General features: G+C 38.8%; 1 protein-coding gene across 5 annotated transcripts in view; it reads left to right on the top strand.

The window, feature by feature from the left end:
• TULP4 (TUB like protein 4) overlaps positions 1-19,237 on the top strand; it is a 142,159-nt gene that overhangs the window by 97,664 nt on the left and 25,258 nt on the right. For all 5 annotated transcript variants that reach the window (XR_011903033.1, XR_011903032.1, XM_072331408.1 and 2 more), the window contains exons 5-7: positions 3,479-3,659; positions 6,112-6,246; positions 10,156-10,322. Coding sequence is in view for 3 of the 5 variants with exons in the window: in XM_072331408.1 (XP_072187509.1) it covers positions 3,479-3,659; positions 6,112-6,246; positions 10,156-10,322 (483 nt within the window). In the remaining 2 variants the exon portion in view is untranslated. The remainder of the gene's footprint in view (positions 1-3,478; positions 3,660-6,111; positions 6,247-10,155; positions 10,323-19,237) is intronic.

Raw genomic sequence — 19,237 nt, 5'->3', positions numbered from 1 at the left:
AACAGCTAAGTCACTGAATAGGTTCAAGTTGTTCCTCATGGTCTGAATTATTTAGCTTCTCATCTGTTCTAATATTCATCTCTTCATGAAAAAATTACTTGAGAGCAGAATAACCCATCTTTTGATTACCATGTGTCTTATAGGAATTGGTATATTTCAGGCTGCAAATTGAAGACTTTTTGAAATCACGGGATTTAAGTGGATTATAATCTTAAATTATAATTTCAAGGTTCATTGTTTCAATACTGATGAAACCCCATTTTATTTACCAAAGCTAACTTGTAAGACACGCAACAAATTACCACAGAGACTAAGAAGTCTGCAGATTTCACAGAAGGGTGTATTTTAGATTTGTTACAATAAGTAGGAATTAACACAGGGATGAGTTTCATGAGGAACCCAGACGCCTCTGTTTCAAGACTTAACCCAGCTTTCAGCTCTGAATATGTTTAGAAAACTTTGCGTGAATTGTCCCAATGATGCCTAGCAGTTTTCCTTTCAAAGAATAAAGCATCAGGGCACCACTGAAGACTACTCTAGAAATGGTAGCTCTTTTGTTTTCTGCATTTCTATGACCTTTAATCAGGAACAGCTTCACTGCAGTACAGGAATCATTACGTTTGACGTGTTTTGTAAGGAAATACTGTATTTTCGTTTTGTGGCTCAGTCACACTTTAAATTTATGGATGATTTAAGGTGTTTTGCTACTTGATTTCATATTATTCATTGAATGCAATTCTACAAGTGGTAATGCGTGTAATAATAGCTGAAATAATGAGCAGTACAAAAGGAGAGGAGACAAGAAGAGGATGAATAGGATAAAGGGCTAAAGAACCACAAAATAAGTACTTGGAATTTTTTTAAATGACTGTTTAGCTTTTGTACCTGAACAAGTCACTGTGACTTGCACATTACTTTTTTTTTCCAGCATTTCTTCAGACCTTGTAGGTCTGCAATTATCTTAAAAATATGAGTGTGTGCAGCTAAAATACAGCCATTTGATTTTCCTGTTGGATCCTTCAGGTATACTCTGTGCCTTGACCTTTTTTCTGAAGGTCAAGAGAATTTTATTCATCTGACATACTTAGCTTGAATATGGCATTTATAGCTTGGCTAATGTTATGGATGGTAACACCACTAGACATTTATACAGCTTCAGCAGGAGTTCAGCCAGCAGAACTATCAGCCTGATAAATGCTTTCATCTTAAAGGTTGAATTGCTACGATAATCAGAAAACTTACGCTGCTTCTTGAAACCTGTAGCCTGGCTAAAGAGATGAGGAGCACCCCAGTTGCTAAGGAGCTATCTTTGGTCCCATTGCAAGAATTAAGATGCCTGCATGCAGCTGTTCTGGTCTGAGTTAGAAATTAGCGTAGAAGTTTGTCATTTTAAATGAATTAAGGGCAGTACTACTCAAAAGAACGTAACTTTAAGAGGTGCAACCATGGCATTTGCTTCTCGTGGAAGTACTTTGGTATAAATCTGATACAAATGCACAGTTTGAATACTGCAAGTCTGTCACCACGTCTTGGAAGAAAGGTGGAGTAACTACAGCAGAGGTCAGCAAGCGTAATTTGAGGCTCTGAATAACAAGTGTACAGGAGATCTTAAGTAGGCTATGATTGCTCAGATGTCTAAGGGATTCTATAATATATAGCTATAAAATTGTGACCAATGTTGAGAATGTTGATAAGTGGGAACAATTATCCCATATTTCTTACGGTATTAAGAAGTGAAGATTAGACAGTGAAATAATCAGTTAGCAGACTTTAAGAAGAGGCAGTATTTTTTGTCTGAAGCTAAGTATGCAGGTGAAGTGCTTGTTCAGTACATTCTGTACTTTTATTCTTCCCCAAACACTTGTTCACTGTTAGAGATAAGATACGAGACTAGATGAGTTTTTGATCTGGGGATATAATTGGTAGAATCTTAAATTTACATGCCTACTCACAGAGAAATGAGGAATCCTGTGGTTTGGACATTTTCTTTCCAAAATACAGGCAATTGGCCCTTCAGTTTGTATGGTTATTTAACACGACAACTGAGAAATTACATTATATGAAAGTGTGATTATAAAACCAAAAATATGTGGCAGACTGAAGGGCAAGTATAAGATTTAACCTTCCTTTTAGCTTCCTTTTAAATGCTGACTAGTTTTCAAGTTGATGAATGCCTTTTAACTTGCTTTAAAATATATTTGCCTGGCATGGAATTATGTGGTAGCAGCAGAAGCCTTGGCTTATTGCATTTATCATTTGGTGGATTTATTAAACCTTATTTCCTGATGTTTTTCTAAAATTCATCAAATATGCAGGATCTTAACTTATTCAAAACCTCAAGACAAAAAATGCTCATTAAAAAGAAATTGTATGTTCCAGTCAGTCTGGCTTCAGTCAGACACTTCGGCATTTACAGTTTAAGGGCATGAAGAAAAACTTGCCGTATCCATTTTGTGTTTGAAATGGTGGATGGAAGTTCTTTACCCTTTCTGAGCATGTAAGTTATTGTCTTCCTCTTGGGCTGTAATAATCTACTTCCATTTGAGTGATTGTTTTGCTTTTTGCCTCTGGTTTTGGAAGACATTCTCCCAACTTCTTTCTTCTTGTCAATCGAGTAACCTGTCCTCTTCTATTCGGCTTTCTATTTCTCATGGGTTGTTTGAAATCTCAGCTAGGATCTCATATTTGTCAGCTGTGCGTTTTGATATTGCTATAATCGATGGCGTGGTTTCTGCCACTAATTTTAGGAATTTCTGTATGAGCCAAGAATACTGGAGAACCTGTGGTAGCCCTTCTGCCAACTCACGTTAGTGGTAATAAAGACCAAGTTCAGATAGCAATGGCTCATACCAAAGTAAACAAAACAAATCCCACTGTGAAACTTGCTCACAGATTTTAGGAACTGACCATATCACTTTTTGATCCTCTATCAGCCCTCAAGTAAGCATGCATGGTTTTGTTTTTGAGATATGCAATCAAACAACTATGGTAGTTGTCTTGTACATTCCTTCTCTGTGCTACCTCCTGTCAGGAGCTCCAGCAAGGTCTCATGTAGTCTTTACTATTGTTTGCTACTCTTCCCACGGGTATTAAATGGACATAAGATTTTCTGCCATGTCATAGAATTGTAGAATGGCTTGGGTTGGAAGGGACCTTAAAGATTGTCCACTTCCAATCCCTCTGCCATGTCAGCTGTCTTTGAGTTAGTGGAAATTGCTTCAACGCCTACATGTAAGGAACACAAAGTCCAATGACTTCCTGATTTCATAATCCAGACGAATTTGATTTTGCTGCTTTGACTTCATTTGTTGTATAAATCTTTGATGGGCTGCATTGTCCTGTTGTGGCACCAGTTAAAACCCTTGACTGCTTTACTTACAATTAATTTCCAGCATAGCAAGTTATCTGAAAGATGCATTCAAAGAATGGTCTGGTCATTGACCTCTGACAGGATGGAGGTTTGTTTTGTTATTTTCAGGTACTGTTTGGCACTGCTGATGGTCAGGTTATCGTCATGGACTGCCATGGGCGAATGCTGGCCCATGTGCTCCTTCATGAGTCAGATGGTATCCTCAGCATGTCCTGGAACTACCCCAGCTTCCTGGTGGAGGACAGCAGTGAGAGCGACACAGATTCTGACGACTATTCCCCACCACAGGGTAGGTTCCTTGCATGTTCTTCTCTTTCTGCTTTGCTGGCACTTGTAAACACCAGGGAGTAGTCATGTTGTACTGAAACAGCAGGATGGCTATGGTTTCAAGCAGGTAGAAGATGAAAGATGGTGTATTGCTCTTGAGGTAGATTCGAGGTTGGAACAGAATACTGTTATGAGGTACGCCACTAGACACACCTCGCCCATGCTGCTGTGCCTCCATTTGCACAATGAGGTAACAACACAAAACTGAAAAGTTTGTTAGTGAGGCCAAGGAGAAAAATGTAGATAGGGGCCCATCAGATGTCACTGATAAGTGCATGTGAGATATTGCAATGGTCCATAATGGGTAGAGGGCAGTCACAAAAGTTAATGCATTATATTTTATATTATATATATTTGTGTGATAAGGTAACAGTATTAGACATGGCAGAAGGTACTGCATCTTTAATCTTAAAGAAATCCTGTGAAGCAGAGAGATTCTCATACTTATCATTATAGACATACTCATCATTATAGTCCCATCCTTAATAGTCCTGACACAAAGAGCTCAATAAATTTTGTGTGGGGGTGGTTATAAAAATATTTTCTGCAACTACATAGGGTAGATGGAGAGTGACTGGGGCTGTCTGGAATTACTAATTCCCGTATTTCTGAACATATTGCCAGTTTGAGAGTCTGGAAGAAATCCATCATGACCCTTAAGTATAAAACTCCTCAGGTGAAGTGTTTTGGTTTTAAACTCTTTGGAAATCACAAATAGCAAAGACCTGCCAGGCTACCACATGTGTACGGTCTGAGGTAGGATATGGTCATACCCCATCCAAACAGTACTAATACTGATTTTTGTAAATGCTGTTGATAAATAAGCTACTAAAGGATTAAGGCAACGGTGATTGCACAATAAAGATTTAAATACTTGCTAGCTAGAAATGATTCTGAGTCTGCATCTCAGATCTGAACCACTGAATTGAAAACTCTTGCAGTTTTAGCTCTCATTTGGACTCAGTCAAAAAATATCCTTTTCAGAATAACTTATATTTATGTCAGTAGAATAAACTTATATATTTAGCAAATACTGGTAGGCAATCTAATCATCTGAAAAAAAAAAAAATTTAGCATCTTTTGACTTGAGTTTTGTTTTGGCTGATTCTTGGTACTGAGTGAGACTTTATTACCTTAGTAGAAAAAAAAACGACAAACCTTCAAGTTTCCTAGCAAGCTTCTAATGCAAGACAAGGAATAACAATAAATTTTTATACTTCCTTTGAAATCCAGTCGGAGGATGGTGAAATTGCAGAGTACACAGATGAGAGCTTAAATGATCCAAATGTGATAGCTTTTTCTGAGTCAATCAGGGTGGGTGGACTCGTTACAAGCCTACAAGTCTGCTTTTAATGATTACCCAAACATGATTTGTTTTCTTCAGAGCCAGATGCAGCATAAACCTCTCAAAGGTGACAAGCCTTTGACTCACACAGAAGTGTAGGAAGGACAGCAAGCCTGATAAGTTTCTTTTACAAAATTACATGCACACACAGAGCTGATAATTACCTGACATCATTATCATGTGCTTTTTGATTGACTTTTTTGCTGGATCAGGAAGCAATACTATTCTTAAATACCTTTGCCATTTTTGATGACTGAAAATGTGCTGGTTCTGCATTGAGAGCAGCGCTTCAACAGGATCCGGCACTGCCTCCTATTGAGACCTGTAAACAAAACAGAGTTAAACAGTGAATACTACAGATGGCAATGTTGGTCATTAAGTATTTGAACAAGTGAATTTCAGTGAATGCTGAAAAATAAGCCCAGGGAAACAGAGGCTTTATAGAAGTAGTTTTGCAAGTGAAGTATCCTTTGATCTCATCTTCACCTTTGAGCTCACTGAATCCTGTTGTGCAGGATAGCACACAATTTTTCATGCTGCTGCCTAGCTCTTAACATTTAAAATACAGCAATTTATGAAAGGTCAGTATGTTCTCCTAGAAGCTCTTACAAAGTCTCTAGTGACTTCAGGAGGAGTCCCCATTACTTGTTGAAGGAGGAAATTTATCTAACAAGTAGCATTTTGCATGATGATGGTGTTTATTATACTAGTTTTCAACTTGAGACCCAAGGAAACTTTCCAAAGCTCTGACTTTCAGCTCTGGGGAGCTGACAGTAGAGAAGGGTGGAAAGCCATCCTTGGCTAACTTAACAGAAGATCCATAAATCATTTGGGGCATGCTGCGGTGAATAAAATGAAGAGAAAAAAATGTTGGGACTTCACGGAAGCAGACAAATTAACTAGCTATATCTGGTTTGCTTTTGCTTACAGATATTGCAGAAATAAGCAGGTAGTTCAAGATTTTGAGCCTGGCCTGATGAGAATAAGCTTAAGTACTGTGCCTGTCAGTCTGGATATAATTATTTCTGGTTGCTTACTTTTCACTCACTCCAGAACCTTGTGCTTGCAGATGGACCAGCTACATATCCAGTCCCAGTGCAGAACACCAAGCCACTATTGACTGTCAGCTTCACGTCAGGAGACATCAGTTTAATGAACAATTATGATGACTTGTCTCCTACTATTATCCGCTCAGGGTTGAAAGGTACAAAAGAAAATACTTCACCCCATTTCTATGCTCTGTTTTACTCGTACTTTTAATCATGTAAGTTACCTTTTTGTGTCTGTCCGCTAACCCAACTCTTCCAGCCAGAGCTCAGCCGCTTGTATTGCCATTATCAGCACTGACACCTGCTGGTGGAAAAGTAACGCATGGTTAATATGTATATATTTTTAAATGCTTAAGTTTTTCAGATCATATTTTTATGGCAGCTTTGCTGAGCAAACTGATCTGTTTGCCATTTTTCAGCTGCATGTGCTAATAAGTTTGTTTGTTTGTGTGAATGGCCCTCTCACATTAACACTTTGTTCATCTTTAATTCACAATGTCTCTTGCCATGCTTTTAGTAACCAGATAAGAATCAGAACGCTCTCTCCCATGTCTTACGTATTTTGGAAGCTTGCTAGCATTGTTGTTTACCAAGAGGTAAGTTGTTCTGAGAAGGAAAATTCTGCTGATTATTACTATACATCTTGCTAAACAATATGCTTTAATGTTTGTAAGATCATTATTTTATGTAGAATCTTTATTTACATTGAAATCTTTACTGTTCTTACTTATCCAAAAGACCTTGACTTTTCCAGCACATTTAGTGCTGGCCATTTATGGTGTTTTGCTTGCAGACAAGTTTTAATTCACTAAGACACATAAACACGTGGTTAAAAATAGGCTCCTTTGATTATATTTTATCTCTACAGGTAAATCAATTTTATATTAGATGGAAAAATAACAACAACAGAAAAAAAGAGAGAAAATCTAGCTGTTGGAGCAGACCCATAGCTGTTCTGTAACAGTGTAATACTGCTGCTGAAATGTTATCCTAACACCATCACAGTAGTTTTGGGGTGATCAGCTATTCAGGGGAATATAACATCACATTGGAGAATTCTATCCCACTCCAGCTTCCATTTATCCCAACCCAAGAAGTATGTGGCTGGCAAATAGTAGCTTCATGAGGCAATCCTATGATCCAGAAAACTTATTTTGCCAGAAAGGCTGCTTTATGTCTGGGAAGCTAGAACCAATATAGAGAAGCTCTTGTAATATCCACCAGGTTGTGTGCCCAGCATCACTATGAAGTTATGCTAGATCAGATAAGAAGTTCTGAGTTGTCATCTAGTCTGTGTTTCTTACTGGAACCAGAAGAGAAAGAAACCCATCTAGTTCTCTGTTTAGTGCTGTGGGGCTCCATCTTGATGAGAATGTCTGTCATGTTTTTCTTTCCCCATTGTTTTTCTCTAACGGAAAAAGATCCCTTAATTACATCACCTTCTTTTAGCAAAATATTAATGTGCAGTTTTCAGTAAAATGTATTTATGGACTTTATCATTGACACCAGTAGAAGAATGTGCAACATCTTGGTGGATTGGCAGCATGTGTGAGAATGAAAGAAAGGTGTTTGGAGTATCTCTGTCTCGTTTTGAAGCTAACAGTTTCATGAGGGAAAGTATTTTACATTTAGTTGTTATATGGATATACACATCTTCTGTACCTTCTTTTATTAAAAGTGTTGTCAAGCAACTGTCATTCTGCTGGTTGTTTTCATGTGCAAGAATATGCAAGTCCACCTAGCACAGGGTCTCCATACACAGAAGCTACTTGGAACAGAGCTAAGAATTAATGTTTTCCAGTATTGTGTGCGAGTCAACTCATGTGTTACTGTCTGAAATCTGTAAGTATTGCATTGTGGTCTCCGTAGCAGGTGCATTGTCTTTATAGGCTGCTGTAGGCTACTAAATCAATTTTTAAAGCAGACAATTATAAAACTCTTTCATGTAATACCAATATATTTTTGTTGTTCTACTGGCTTGCATAGTTGTCATTTTACTGGAAATATTCACATTAAATTGATGTAGAAGAGCTTTTGCTGTTAGATGAGAGTTTGGTTACCCAAATACAAGTTATTCTGTTCATGCATCTTAAACACCCTGGGAAGTTTTTTTAGGTCTAGTGAAGCTCTTGAACCATTCAGCTGTATCTTTTCTTTCTTTCTTTCATGCTTTTTAACTCAGTGTGCTGATACTGCTGAACTACATCTGCTAGATATACTAGTTAGCTGCAGCTGCTACCTGCAGACCTATTGCACATTTAGAGTGCTCTCTGTTTAAGGCTTGTAAACATGCCTGCCATGAGGGATGACTGTCATCCACTGTTTCATTTGCAGACCATTATGTGATGTGACTCCCCCATCTGATTTCTAATCTCTGAGCTTGAACTGAGACACATTTCTCCACTGTGCTGTTTTATGTCAAGTTTCAATAGTCTTTGAAGACCCTGTTGATGGTGCATCATGCTGTGGAGCCATACTGTCCCTGGGGGATGCTGTGAATGACATCCAGCTCTTGGCTGCCTTTGCAGCAGCTTTGCTTTAGGAGTTTTTACTGAGAGAAAAAAACTGCTGGACACAGTTCTCTTCTTCCTATAGATGTAGGGATCAACTCAAGTTTTGCTTGGAGATATTTATCTGAAGGAGATTGTTGTTTCACTTTGGTAGTTGTGTATTTAATCCAGTCAACGCAAATGAAGTTGATCTGCCTGCCTCACTGATTTCTAAAACGCCCATCATCAAACTCGGTGAAAAAGATTAATTAAATCCTGTTGATTACTTAGAGGGCTGAGGACCAACAGAAAAAAAACAGGAGGCATACAGTGCCTGGCTGTGAAAAAATTATCTTGAGAAACATGTGCCTTGCTTCTGATGTATGAGAAGCATAATTCCCATGAGGAATACCAGAAAGTTGAAATAATACAAAACCGTTTTAAATTGCACATAAAAGTCCCCGAAAATGACAAGTTGACAACTTGAAACAATTCTGAGATCCTTCTTGCCAACCCTCATTTCTCTTCTGCTTCTTCATTTGAAGACAGCTTTTCGCCCACAAATGTCTTCAAAAGGTTCTTGGCAGATTGAGCGTCCCAGAGCACAAAAGTTTTGTCTTTACCATCACTTTGTCTCAGCACAAAATAGCTGCCTTTCACCTCCGGTTTAAGAGTAAAATGTTTAAAGACTAGCTCAATATTCCTTGCATATGCAAATTTACCTCTGAAACACAAGCAGAAGTACAAAATACTGTTTTGGTGTGACAAAGAGCTGGAAGATATTACTATTTGAAATTAGCATCCCCAAATTAAACTGTGGGTGTTTCTCATTGTGAGGTGCCTGTAGAAGTAACTGATATGTATATTCATATCCACGTGTATGAGCGACTAAGCAATCCCTGTGTGCTTCTGGCAAATTCCTGCTAGACCGAGGATTAAATTTTTAGAAGTCATGTCAAAAGAAAATGTCTTTGCGACAGATTGAGGTTTCTTGTGTGGGCATTGAACTGATTCCACTTATTTACCACAAAGCCATACACACTGTATTTTCCTCACTAGTTTTAATAATACTACTAAATTCTTACAGTTACATAGAATCATAGAATTACCCAGGTTGGAAAAGACCTTGAAGATCATCAAGTCCAACCACAGCCTAACCATAGTACCCTAACTCTAACAACCCTCTGCTAAATCATATCCATGAGTACCACATCCAGACAGCTCTTGAACACATCCAGGGATGGCAATTCAACCACCTCCCTGGGGAGCCCATTCCAGTACATGGCTGGGAACATCCACTAACTTCCATTCTATGCTTACCACAGGAGTAGATTAATTAGTGAGTTGTTACACCTTTTTTTTGCAGTTCACAAAATGAAAAGGAAGCGGCATTCTCAAAAGTGCACATACAACATATTAGGTGCTATTTTGATGAAAAGATTTAGGGTTTTAAATACGTATGTAACCTCCAAGAGCATACTTCGGATTTTTAAATCACTTGGGTGCTTCTGGAAAATGATTCCTGTTGTTTCTAATAAGTATTATTAACAATTATAAGTATTATTGCAATTTCAGATGTGGTGGTACAGTGGTGTACACAAGGAGACCTACTTGCAGTAGCGGGAATGGAGAAGCAGTGTCAGCTCGTTGAACTTGGCAACGGCTCTCTGTTGAAAAGTGCACTCGTCAAGTTCTACAACGTGCGTGGGGAACATATCTATACTCTGGAGACACCTGTGCAGGTAGGAAATATTGTTTAATGCTTCGCTGGCATATTTTTCATACATTAGCCTTTGGGTTTAGATGAGAAGGATTGTAAAATATCCTACTGCATTCCAAAATACAATACTATAAGAATACTGCATAGGTATTATTTGTATTACAGTAAACATCCGAGAGTACATCTGATTCTAAGGCCCACTGTGCTAGGTCTTGTGCAGATATAAAATGAGAAATGTTCTTTTTCCTAAAACCATTGGGCCACCAGTGGACAAGACAGAAAAGGGAAATTCTGTTATTTCTCGGAGAAGTGAGTGAGGAAAACAAAATAGATAACTTGATGTTGTAGCAGAGCCAAGAACTGGTTTAATACAGTCCAAGTCCAGTATCAAGATTACCCTCTCTTGTTAACACTATAGTGTTCTAATGTACAATCAGTTGGTCTGATGCAATATTTTACTTCTTATGGCATCAGACAAACAGGGATGAATCAGGATGTCTTATTTCTGTTCCCACTTTCTTTACAGACTTTCATTGTAACTTTGGTTACAGTGGTTTACCTGACTATCAAAAGGCAACACATGGACTGCATGCTGCTCAAGAGCAGAATTGTTTCATTGTTCTTTCAGAATACAGCTGAAAGTCACTTTACCGTTTATCTTGTTTTCTGTAGAATGGAGATGACTCCATTCTGATTTCTGACCATTACTAGTGAAACAATTAATTTATAGTAACTTTGAAATCGAAAGGTGGCAGAAAATGTAATGTTTACTTGACTATGATCAATGATGATACCATCTATTATTGTTTCTTTTTCAGTACCCTGATCTGAGGTGGATACAAAAGGATGACATAGTAAACTGGCAGCTGAGCCTTTGTGTTTACTTAGGTTTAGTATTAACCCATGCTTACTCTTAGAGTTTTAGCACTCTAATTTAGATAGGATTCTTTAGCTTTGTATAAAATGATGTTTTCTAAAGCCACCCAAAATAAGCACAGAGATGCCTAATGCTGATTACATGTCTAAAGGACTCATACGTACATATGGTTTTATTATCTTAAACATAGTCTTTCAAGCAAAATAGTGCACCCATATTCACAGTGGATCACTTCTGGAGAAAATATATTTTACCAGTGTTTCTTACTCCCAGACCAGGTTAAAAAGTTCATTCTGTTACTCAGCTCCAGAATACAATTTGTCTTTGTTACCTGTGGAACTAGTGTAACACTTGGTGTCAAGCTGTGAAATCAAGTTCTTTGAGCAGTAGAATGGGTTGGGACAGAGATATATGTCTGTACAGCCTTGCTGCCGTCTCCCCACTTTGTTCCCAGCAACTACAAGTTGTCTCTTAGCTCCATGCTTTCATTTCCTCTAATTCTTCTTACATCCCTTCACTTCAACTTCCTTTTATACATTCATCTCTTCTCCCTTCTCTGCTCAGTCACCTGGGGGAAAATGAGCATGTATTGTGGCTGATGTTAGGGATAGTTATTCTGCCTTTAAATAATAGGGGTGCATTAAAAAGAGCGTGGCCAGCAGGTTGAGGGAGGTGATCCTCCCCCTCTACTCTGCCCTGGTGAGGCCTCATCTGGAATACTGTGTCCAGTTCTGAGCTCCCCAGTACAAAAAAGACAGGGATCTCTTGGAAAGAGTCCAGCGGAGGGCCACAAACATGGTGAAGGGCCTGGAGCATCTCCCCTACAAGGAGAGACTTAGGGAACTGGGTCTGTTTAGCCTTGAGAAAAGAAGGCTGAGAGGGGACTTGATCCAGGTTTATTAATACCTGAGGTGTGGGAGCCATAGTGGCGAGGCTGGTCTGTTTTCAGTAGTGCATGGGGACAGGACTAGGGAAGTGGGCTGAAACTTCAGCATAGGAAGTTCCGCACGAATGTGCTCAAGAACTTCTTTACAGTGAGGGTGACGGAGCACTGGAACAGGCTGCCCAGGGGGGTGGTGGAGTCTCCTTTTCTGGAGATATTCAAGACCCGTCTGGATGCCTACCTGTGCGACGTGGTGTAGGGAGCCTGCTTTGGCAGGGGGGTTGGACTCAATGATCTCTAGAGGTCCCTTCCAACCCCTACAATTCTGTGATTCTGTAATAGAATCAGCAAGCCTGGAAAAAATCTCTAATATCATCTAGTCCAACTATCCACCTAGCACCAATATTGCTCCCTAAACCACGTCCCTAATTATTGCCTGTACCCTTTCCTTAAATACCTCCACGCACAGTGATTTCACCGCTTCCCTGGGCAGCCTGTTCCAATCCATTGCCACTCTGTTGGAAAAGAAATATTTCCATTGATCCAGTCTTTCCAGATACCTCTGTAGGCCCTTCCCGCCCTTAGGCAGATTGACGCTTTCTCCCAATATGGTGTTGTCTGCAAACTTACTGAGGATGTATTCAATCCCCTCATCCAGATCATCAGTACAGACATCAAACAGGACAGACTCAGTCCATGGGGAACACCATGCATAGTGCATTTCCCCATGAATGCTCATTGGACAAATGGGCAGGTAATACAGAGTAGGTTACTGCTCAGTTCATACCACTGTACTTTTCATAGTGAAAATAATTAACCCAAGCCCCTCTGTTCTTTCCAGCTGCTAACTTTCACTAAAATTGCAGTTTTTTAGTGTCATGGAGATTTTCCTCTCCTTTTTTTCTGATGAGAAGCCAACAGCTTCAGAAGAAGGATAGAAGTGACAGAGATGGAAACCACTCATTAACACAACAATTATGCTTGTTTCCTTGAGAAACTGTGCTAAAAATAATATTCCAACTTATTTATGTTAATTAAAAACTTCTTTGCATAAGCTTGCCTAGAAGTAGAGCCACTCCTTTCCTGTCATTTGTCAATGTTTATTTATTTATCGTGCTTAAGTTTGTATTTAACTCAGCTGCAGAAGGAAGTGAGGAGATATTTCAGAAAGACACCTGTATCTGCTCATGTGGACTTTACTCTTGTGTGTAATTGATTGCTGGTCTAACAGCACTATCAGCTGAGTACCAGGTATACTAGAGCATTGCAAAGTATTTGGTTTACTTACAAAACCAGATAAAAACTGCTGTTGCAAAAATATCGCTAGTAACTTGTTATTGCATGCATCTACTCCAAGGGTATATATGCAGAGAAGCCAGTGAGTCAGGTTCCATAATTTGTCTGATGAGAAATTCATCAGACCAAATTCATTAATTTTATGTAAAGTGGCAGTCAGCCTTGTCATGGTATTTCGCAGAATTCATCGCTGGTTACTGAAAGTAAAAGGAAGAAAAGAATCTGCACAAAAACTCTTCTGCTACTAAAACTGTTTATTCCAAAGCAAGTGAATGTATGACTGGAAAAGCGTATTTATTCTAAAAGAGTAAAACAACAGTGAATGTAGGAAGTAGTGGGTTGCTGATACCACACTGAGTTTCTGTGTCGCCCTCTGTCCCAACTCTTTGATAAAGTAGATGTCTGAAATTTTTATCAGTAAAATGTAGTCAACTGTCTTTGTTTGCGCTGTTTACTTTGGAAGAGTATTAAGGAAGCAAGACATTATATTGAATTGTTCATAGTAAAACTCAGTCTAAAACTGATGTGGGATGTAAATGTAACTTGGCTGGAACGTTACCTAACAGAAAGGTACTGCAAACTCTAATGCGAAATAGCTTTGGGTACTGCAGTTTGCTGATCCTGATGATGGCTGTTGTCATGGTTCCCCTCAAGGTGTTTTATACGCCACCTTTTCCTCCAGCCTTTATATGTTTTTGCCATCCTCCATATCATTTGATTAACTCTCTTAAGCACCTTCAGTGTAGGATTTTATGGTTCATAAACCTAGTTTGCTGACTGTAAAACCCTAGGTAGGGAAATTATGCTTGTTTAGAAGTATCCACATGAACACTGTAGCTTTGTATGAAAAGTAATATTCATAAGAAGAATGATAGAGCTCTCTGTGCTGGGACTTCAGCATGACATTTTGCAATATATTCGCAGTATATATTTGCAATGTACATTTGCAGAATGTAATGCAAAGAAAAAAAATCTCAAGTCCCTTCAGAAAGTCGCACCAGACTTTAATGTTATTGGAAGCAGTTGTATCAAAACTGAGTTCATACTCCAGAGAGTACAGATAATTGATTTGATACAAACAGTTTATCTTAAAACTTGTTGGTCAGTTAAGAAGTATTCAAAAAATATGCTATCAATTTCTATAAATCTTAATATTTACTGTTTTTGCCCGTGTGTGCACAGATATTAACCTGATGAACTAAAATTGTGCCCAGTTCTTCTAGCTGGCAGTTTTCTCATGGCCTTGTTTTCCCAGCACTTAAAACATTGATTAAAGCTGCAGACTGCCCTGCTGGTTATGATTTTTTAATCAGAAGAATGTTTATTTCTTATGTTATTTGTTAAAACCTCGTAACCTTCTCCTGGCACTAAGCAAGTATGGGAGTAAGTGGCCTCATTCAAGGCTGTTTTGCAGTCTTGCTGAAATTGTTAATGGGAAATGCTGCAGCTGAGTTCTGTCACTTCCAAATTTCTCATCTGAGGAGCAGACAGGGTTATTTACTATATAAGCTAACCAGACCTGCTGTCAGAAAGCTTACTTCCGAGTAGATAAAGCTGCTTTCTGTCTTCCCATTTGGACTTTAAACATGGGTGTCTCCTGCAGGCCCACTTCAAAAATGTCTGTCTACCAACTTCACCAGACCTGTGAAGTTATCCTGTTTGTTGGTTCAGATTTGTGATTTCTATTTTGGTTCCTTTGCTTTTTATAATTTTCTTTCTCATGTACCCAGGAGAACAGGAGTGCGGATCTAGAAACCCTGGTACTGATCTCATCTCAAATTTATAATCCTAAAGAAAATTTAGGTTAGGTCATTATTTTATCTTGTTATGTAATTGCTGTATGAACAGATTATGTGAAGAATGCAAGGAAGAATATAAAAGCAGATTGAGCCAGCGTGTCCCCTAATCAACTGCTGTATGTGGGGCAAGAAGGTCAGATGCAGAAGAAGTGTAGTCACATTTTTCTTAGTGTAATACTTCTAGACCTTAACTCAAAGCAGTATACCAAAGGCTGCATCTTTATGGGAGGAGTTTCCAGGAGTCTTTGAGAAGAGCCACTTGCTCTAACCACACCGCCATCAGCAGAAGCCCTTGCAGCATTTCACAGGCTGCTTCTTTGCTGGAAACTTCCCGGCATCTGAACAGTTAGATGGAAGGCTGTGTGCTTCTGCAGAAACCTGGTAATTGTGTAAAATTCATTTTACTATGGCCTGAGAAAAGAGGTAGGTTAAAAATGTTAGGTTAAGTTCAGATCAAAGGGACTATAATAGGAAGAGGCTGCCTTTTATGTTCCCCAGCTGAGCTAACCTTGCTTACTTTGTCTTCATTAATTTCACATGCAGTGTTCAGGTTTACTGCTTCGGAATTAACATTGCCTTTCATTTTCAATCACAGAAAATGAGCCTTGCTTAGTTGACACTGGACGGCACAAAAATTTTAGAGAATATACTTTGTTACAGAAAGGTAAACAAGAGCAGTGGCTCAGAACCAGCTGGCCTAACATTCTTTGGGATTTCAATAAGGACCTTAATGTTTTACAAACAGGCCACGAGATCATCTCTGACTGCTGCACAAATGGGTTGTGATCAGCACTGCAAAATGGATTCTGTCTTACTATATTCGGCTGAGAACAGCTACATTCAGCTAAGATGGAATCTCACATTTGTACTGAAATCTAAACAAAAACAAAAAAAATCACTGTAAAAACAGAGGATATAAGAAACATTTGCACATCAAATAAGAGTTTGCTGCGTGAAAAAAATATATAAGCAGTACAATTTTTGATGAGGTCATAGAACTTACTGCTTTTATCATCACTTCTCTTACTACTTAATATTATTCCCACTCCAAACACAGGAACAAAAGAATGAAGAAGTTGCATTGTTTCCAATAGTTACCCTTGAAGTCTACAGCAGTACAGAGATGTGCACACAAAATTCATAAGAGCCAGATGGGCACTGTAGCCATTGTACCTTCTGATTTCTCTGAAAAAGGCAGAGGGAAAGGCAAAATGTGTATCTCCACAATAGCACTGTACAGTGAGAGAAAGCAGACAATGTAGGCTAGAGTTTTCACTTGTACGTACCATTTACTAGATGCAGTTTTGCATTTTGGTTTCTTCTCCTGAGACATCCCTTTTTTCCAGGACCTTCTTCCTTGAAATATCTGCCTTTGTTCATCTCATTACCAGTGGGACCTCCAGTAGTTAAGGGTCCCAAGTTCCCCTAACCTTAGAATTTCTGAACTCAAGAAATGCAGCAATGAGCAGCTTGTATAGTGCTCTCCTTGACTGAACTTTATACAAGTTACAAAAAGTTTATAAATTGTGTTTTTTCCTGTAAGACAGACTTTTCAAACCCACTCTGAAAAGAATGACAGTAGAACTTGTTGACTGGTTTTTGAGATGTGTTTTCAGACAGTATTTCTCCTGATGTAACATTACTTTCTTTTGTTCTTCTCTTATTATTATTTCTAATATATAAAGCTAAATTCCTTTGATGTTTGTGTAGAAGTTCAGCTTTTTTGTTGTTGTTCTTCTGTTGTTTTTTTTAACATGTTTGCATCTGAATCTGGAACTCGCTCAGGTATTTACACTTTGTGCTGAGATCTTTCAACACCTGATTTATATGCAAAGCTGTATTTCCTTATTCCTAGAGGAAATGAACATGTGTGCAAACGTGGAAAATAAAATTCCACTTTGCTAGAATCTGCAATATCTGTACCAACACCTTTTCCTTCCTTGTTTACTAAAATAATGGAAATAAGATGGTGTTTTATAAGGAACAGTAGCTTTACATTGAACACTGCAGATGAATTGCTTTTCCTCAGCAGTGTCCGAAGGGAATGCTGTAGCCAGCTAATAACAGTCTTGCAGTGATAATTGATTCATGTCCCTGTCCTTCAAGGGGAAGAGTGGGAAGCCTCGTTATTGAGAAATATTATTGGAGCAGTACGTTTAAAGGTCAGGTCAGATCTGGCATTTGGATGATCTTATTTCCCCAGGCATTTAATCATACTCTAATTTTCCATGAACCTCATCTGAAATCCTAGACCTTCCCTATAAGTGAAGTGTTGCTGGATATTAGACTTGAGGGGTACTGGGGGTCTGAGCACTGCATAGAAAATGGAGGCAAATCATGCTCAGTGAATCAGTAGGCAAATGCAAACCAATATTGTGTAAGTGCTATTTGCCAAGACTGAGAATGTTAAGAGTAAAACATGAGGTTATAACAAAAGTTAGAAAATGGCTGAGCTATGGTTGGCTGCTGGGAAACAGATGAGATCATGCTGTGAAGCAATCCCTTTTGGCATCTGGCTTTCTGCTCGTCCTTAGTGCCACTGTGCTTTATTGCCAAAGACCCCACTCAACATTTCTAAGCTTCTAAAAAGTCTCCTCCCTGGGAATGCATTTAGGATTACAAAGGTTCTTGCACTGGTACTATCTGCATCCCTGCTCTTCTCTGTGCTCTGCAGTAATCTGAGGGCAGAAATAGTTTCATTTGACTCAGATAACTGGATGAGCAGAGAGCTGTCCAGGTGTGATGTATTGGATTATGATAGCTGAGATAGTAGACTTCATAATCTCTTTTGCTGTGAAACTATGTGCAAGGAATAAACATTTCTGTGCAAAGTCCCAAATTTGTTTATTCCCTCACCTTACTTATAGGTAAGCTTTAATTAATCCAACACAACCAAATGGAGGCGGTTTGGATCCCACAGTAACTATCAAGTAGATAGTTCTGCCCATGCTGAAACGCATTTCTTGGGGAAATCAGGGTCACTTCTCCCAGTACCTTCCTCAAATTGTCATACTTCAGATGTGGCAGATGCCTAACTTTTATCAGTGCCTTTTCAGTCATGTTTTACAAGCAGCATGAATTGTCTTATTGCTATTAAACAGTTTTCGGAACTCATCCTCAAGTAATGAAAATACCCATTGGTAGAGATATTTTATGTGATCACTCATCAAATCCAAGACTGTCCCACAGGTTATGGTTATGACAAGCTATGTAATAATTACTGGTGGTACACAGAGGACTTCTCAGTTCTTTTGAAGTTCTCTACAAAATGCCTTTAGCAATTACTGTTAATATCACAGTATTCACATATTGTTGCTTCCATTTGCATATCAGTCAGCCTGAAGGTTTGTGCATCCAGAGAAGTGTTTGTGGTGTTGCCTCTGAAGGTCTTCTGCTTTTAAAACCAATGTTTTCATTGAAATTTAAATCTAGGGTAAGATTACGTAGCAGGGAAGAGCTTTCTCTGAAAATAAAATTTGCCACCAGCCCTTTATCTTGATGACAGGCATCGATATCATGCTGTGCAACTGCATTTTGCTTTATACCGTTCGCTGAGAAACATCTTCCCCTGGTTTCTCATCTTCAAGCTTTTTGGTAAATAAAGGGAAAGCTTTTTGGTCCCAAACTAGATTAGTATCTTCTGGGCTAATCTAACCCATTTATGTGGGTAGCATATTACCAGAGAGGAGCGGATAAAGATTACTACTGAGTGTGCCCTGACCTTTATCTTCTGTATAGTTGATTCTTGTTCGGTGCATTATGACATTCCAAAGAGACCCTGACCTTAAGGTAAATACAGTTCGTAATTTAGTTAAGAATATGTTCACTTAAATTTTTAAGTGTTGAGGATTGTGGAAAGAAGGGAGCCCTTCACAGGAAGGAGTGAGCCTTTTTCAATTCACTGATTACAGCCTTCTGCACAGCATGCCTTATGGGCTGGGAGTGTCTTCCTTACCCTAGTCTGAATTTTTGTACAGAGATAGCAGCTATGGGATGAAGATTCCTTAGTGTGTATATATGTGCAAACAAAGATGTTTGTGGCACATCAAGCAAGAGATGACAGCTGGCTGCAGCTAACCCTC

The sequence above is a fragment of the Excalfactoria chinensis genome, chromosome 3 (genome assembly GCF_039878825.1).
Source record: "Excalfactoria chinensis isolate bCotChi1 chromosome 3, bCotChi1.hap2, whole genome shotgun sequence".
Taxonomy (NCBI): Eukaryota; Metazoa; Chordata; class Aves; order Galliformes; family Phasianidae; genus Excalfactoria; species Excalfactoria chinensis.
Note: the sequence above shows the minus strand (reverse complement) of the source record. Positions and strands in the feature narration are given on the sequence as shown.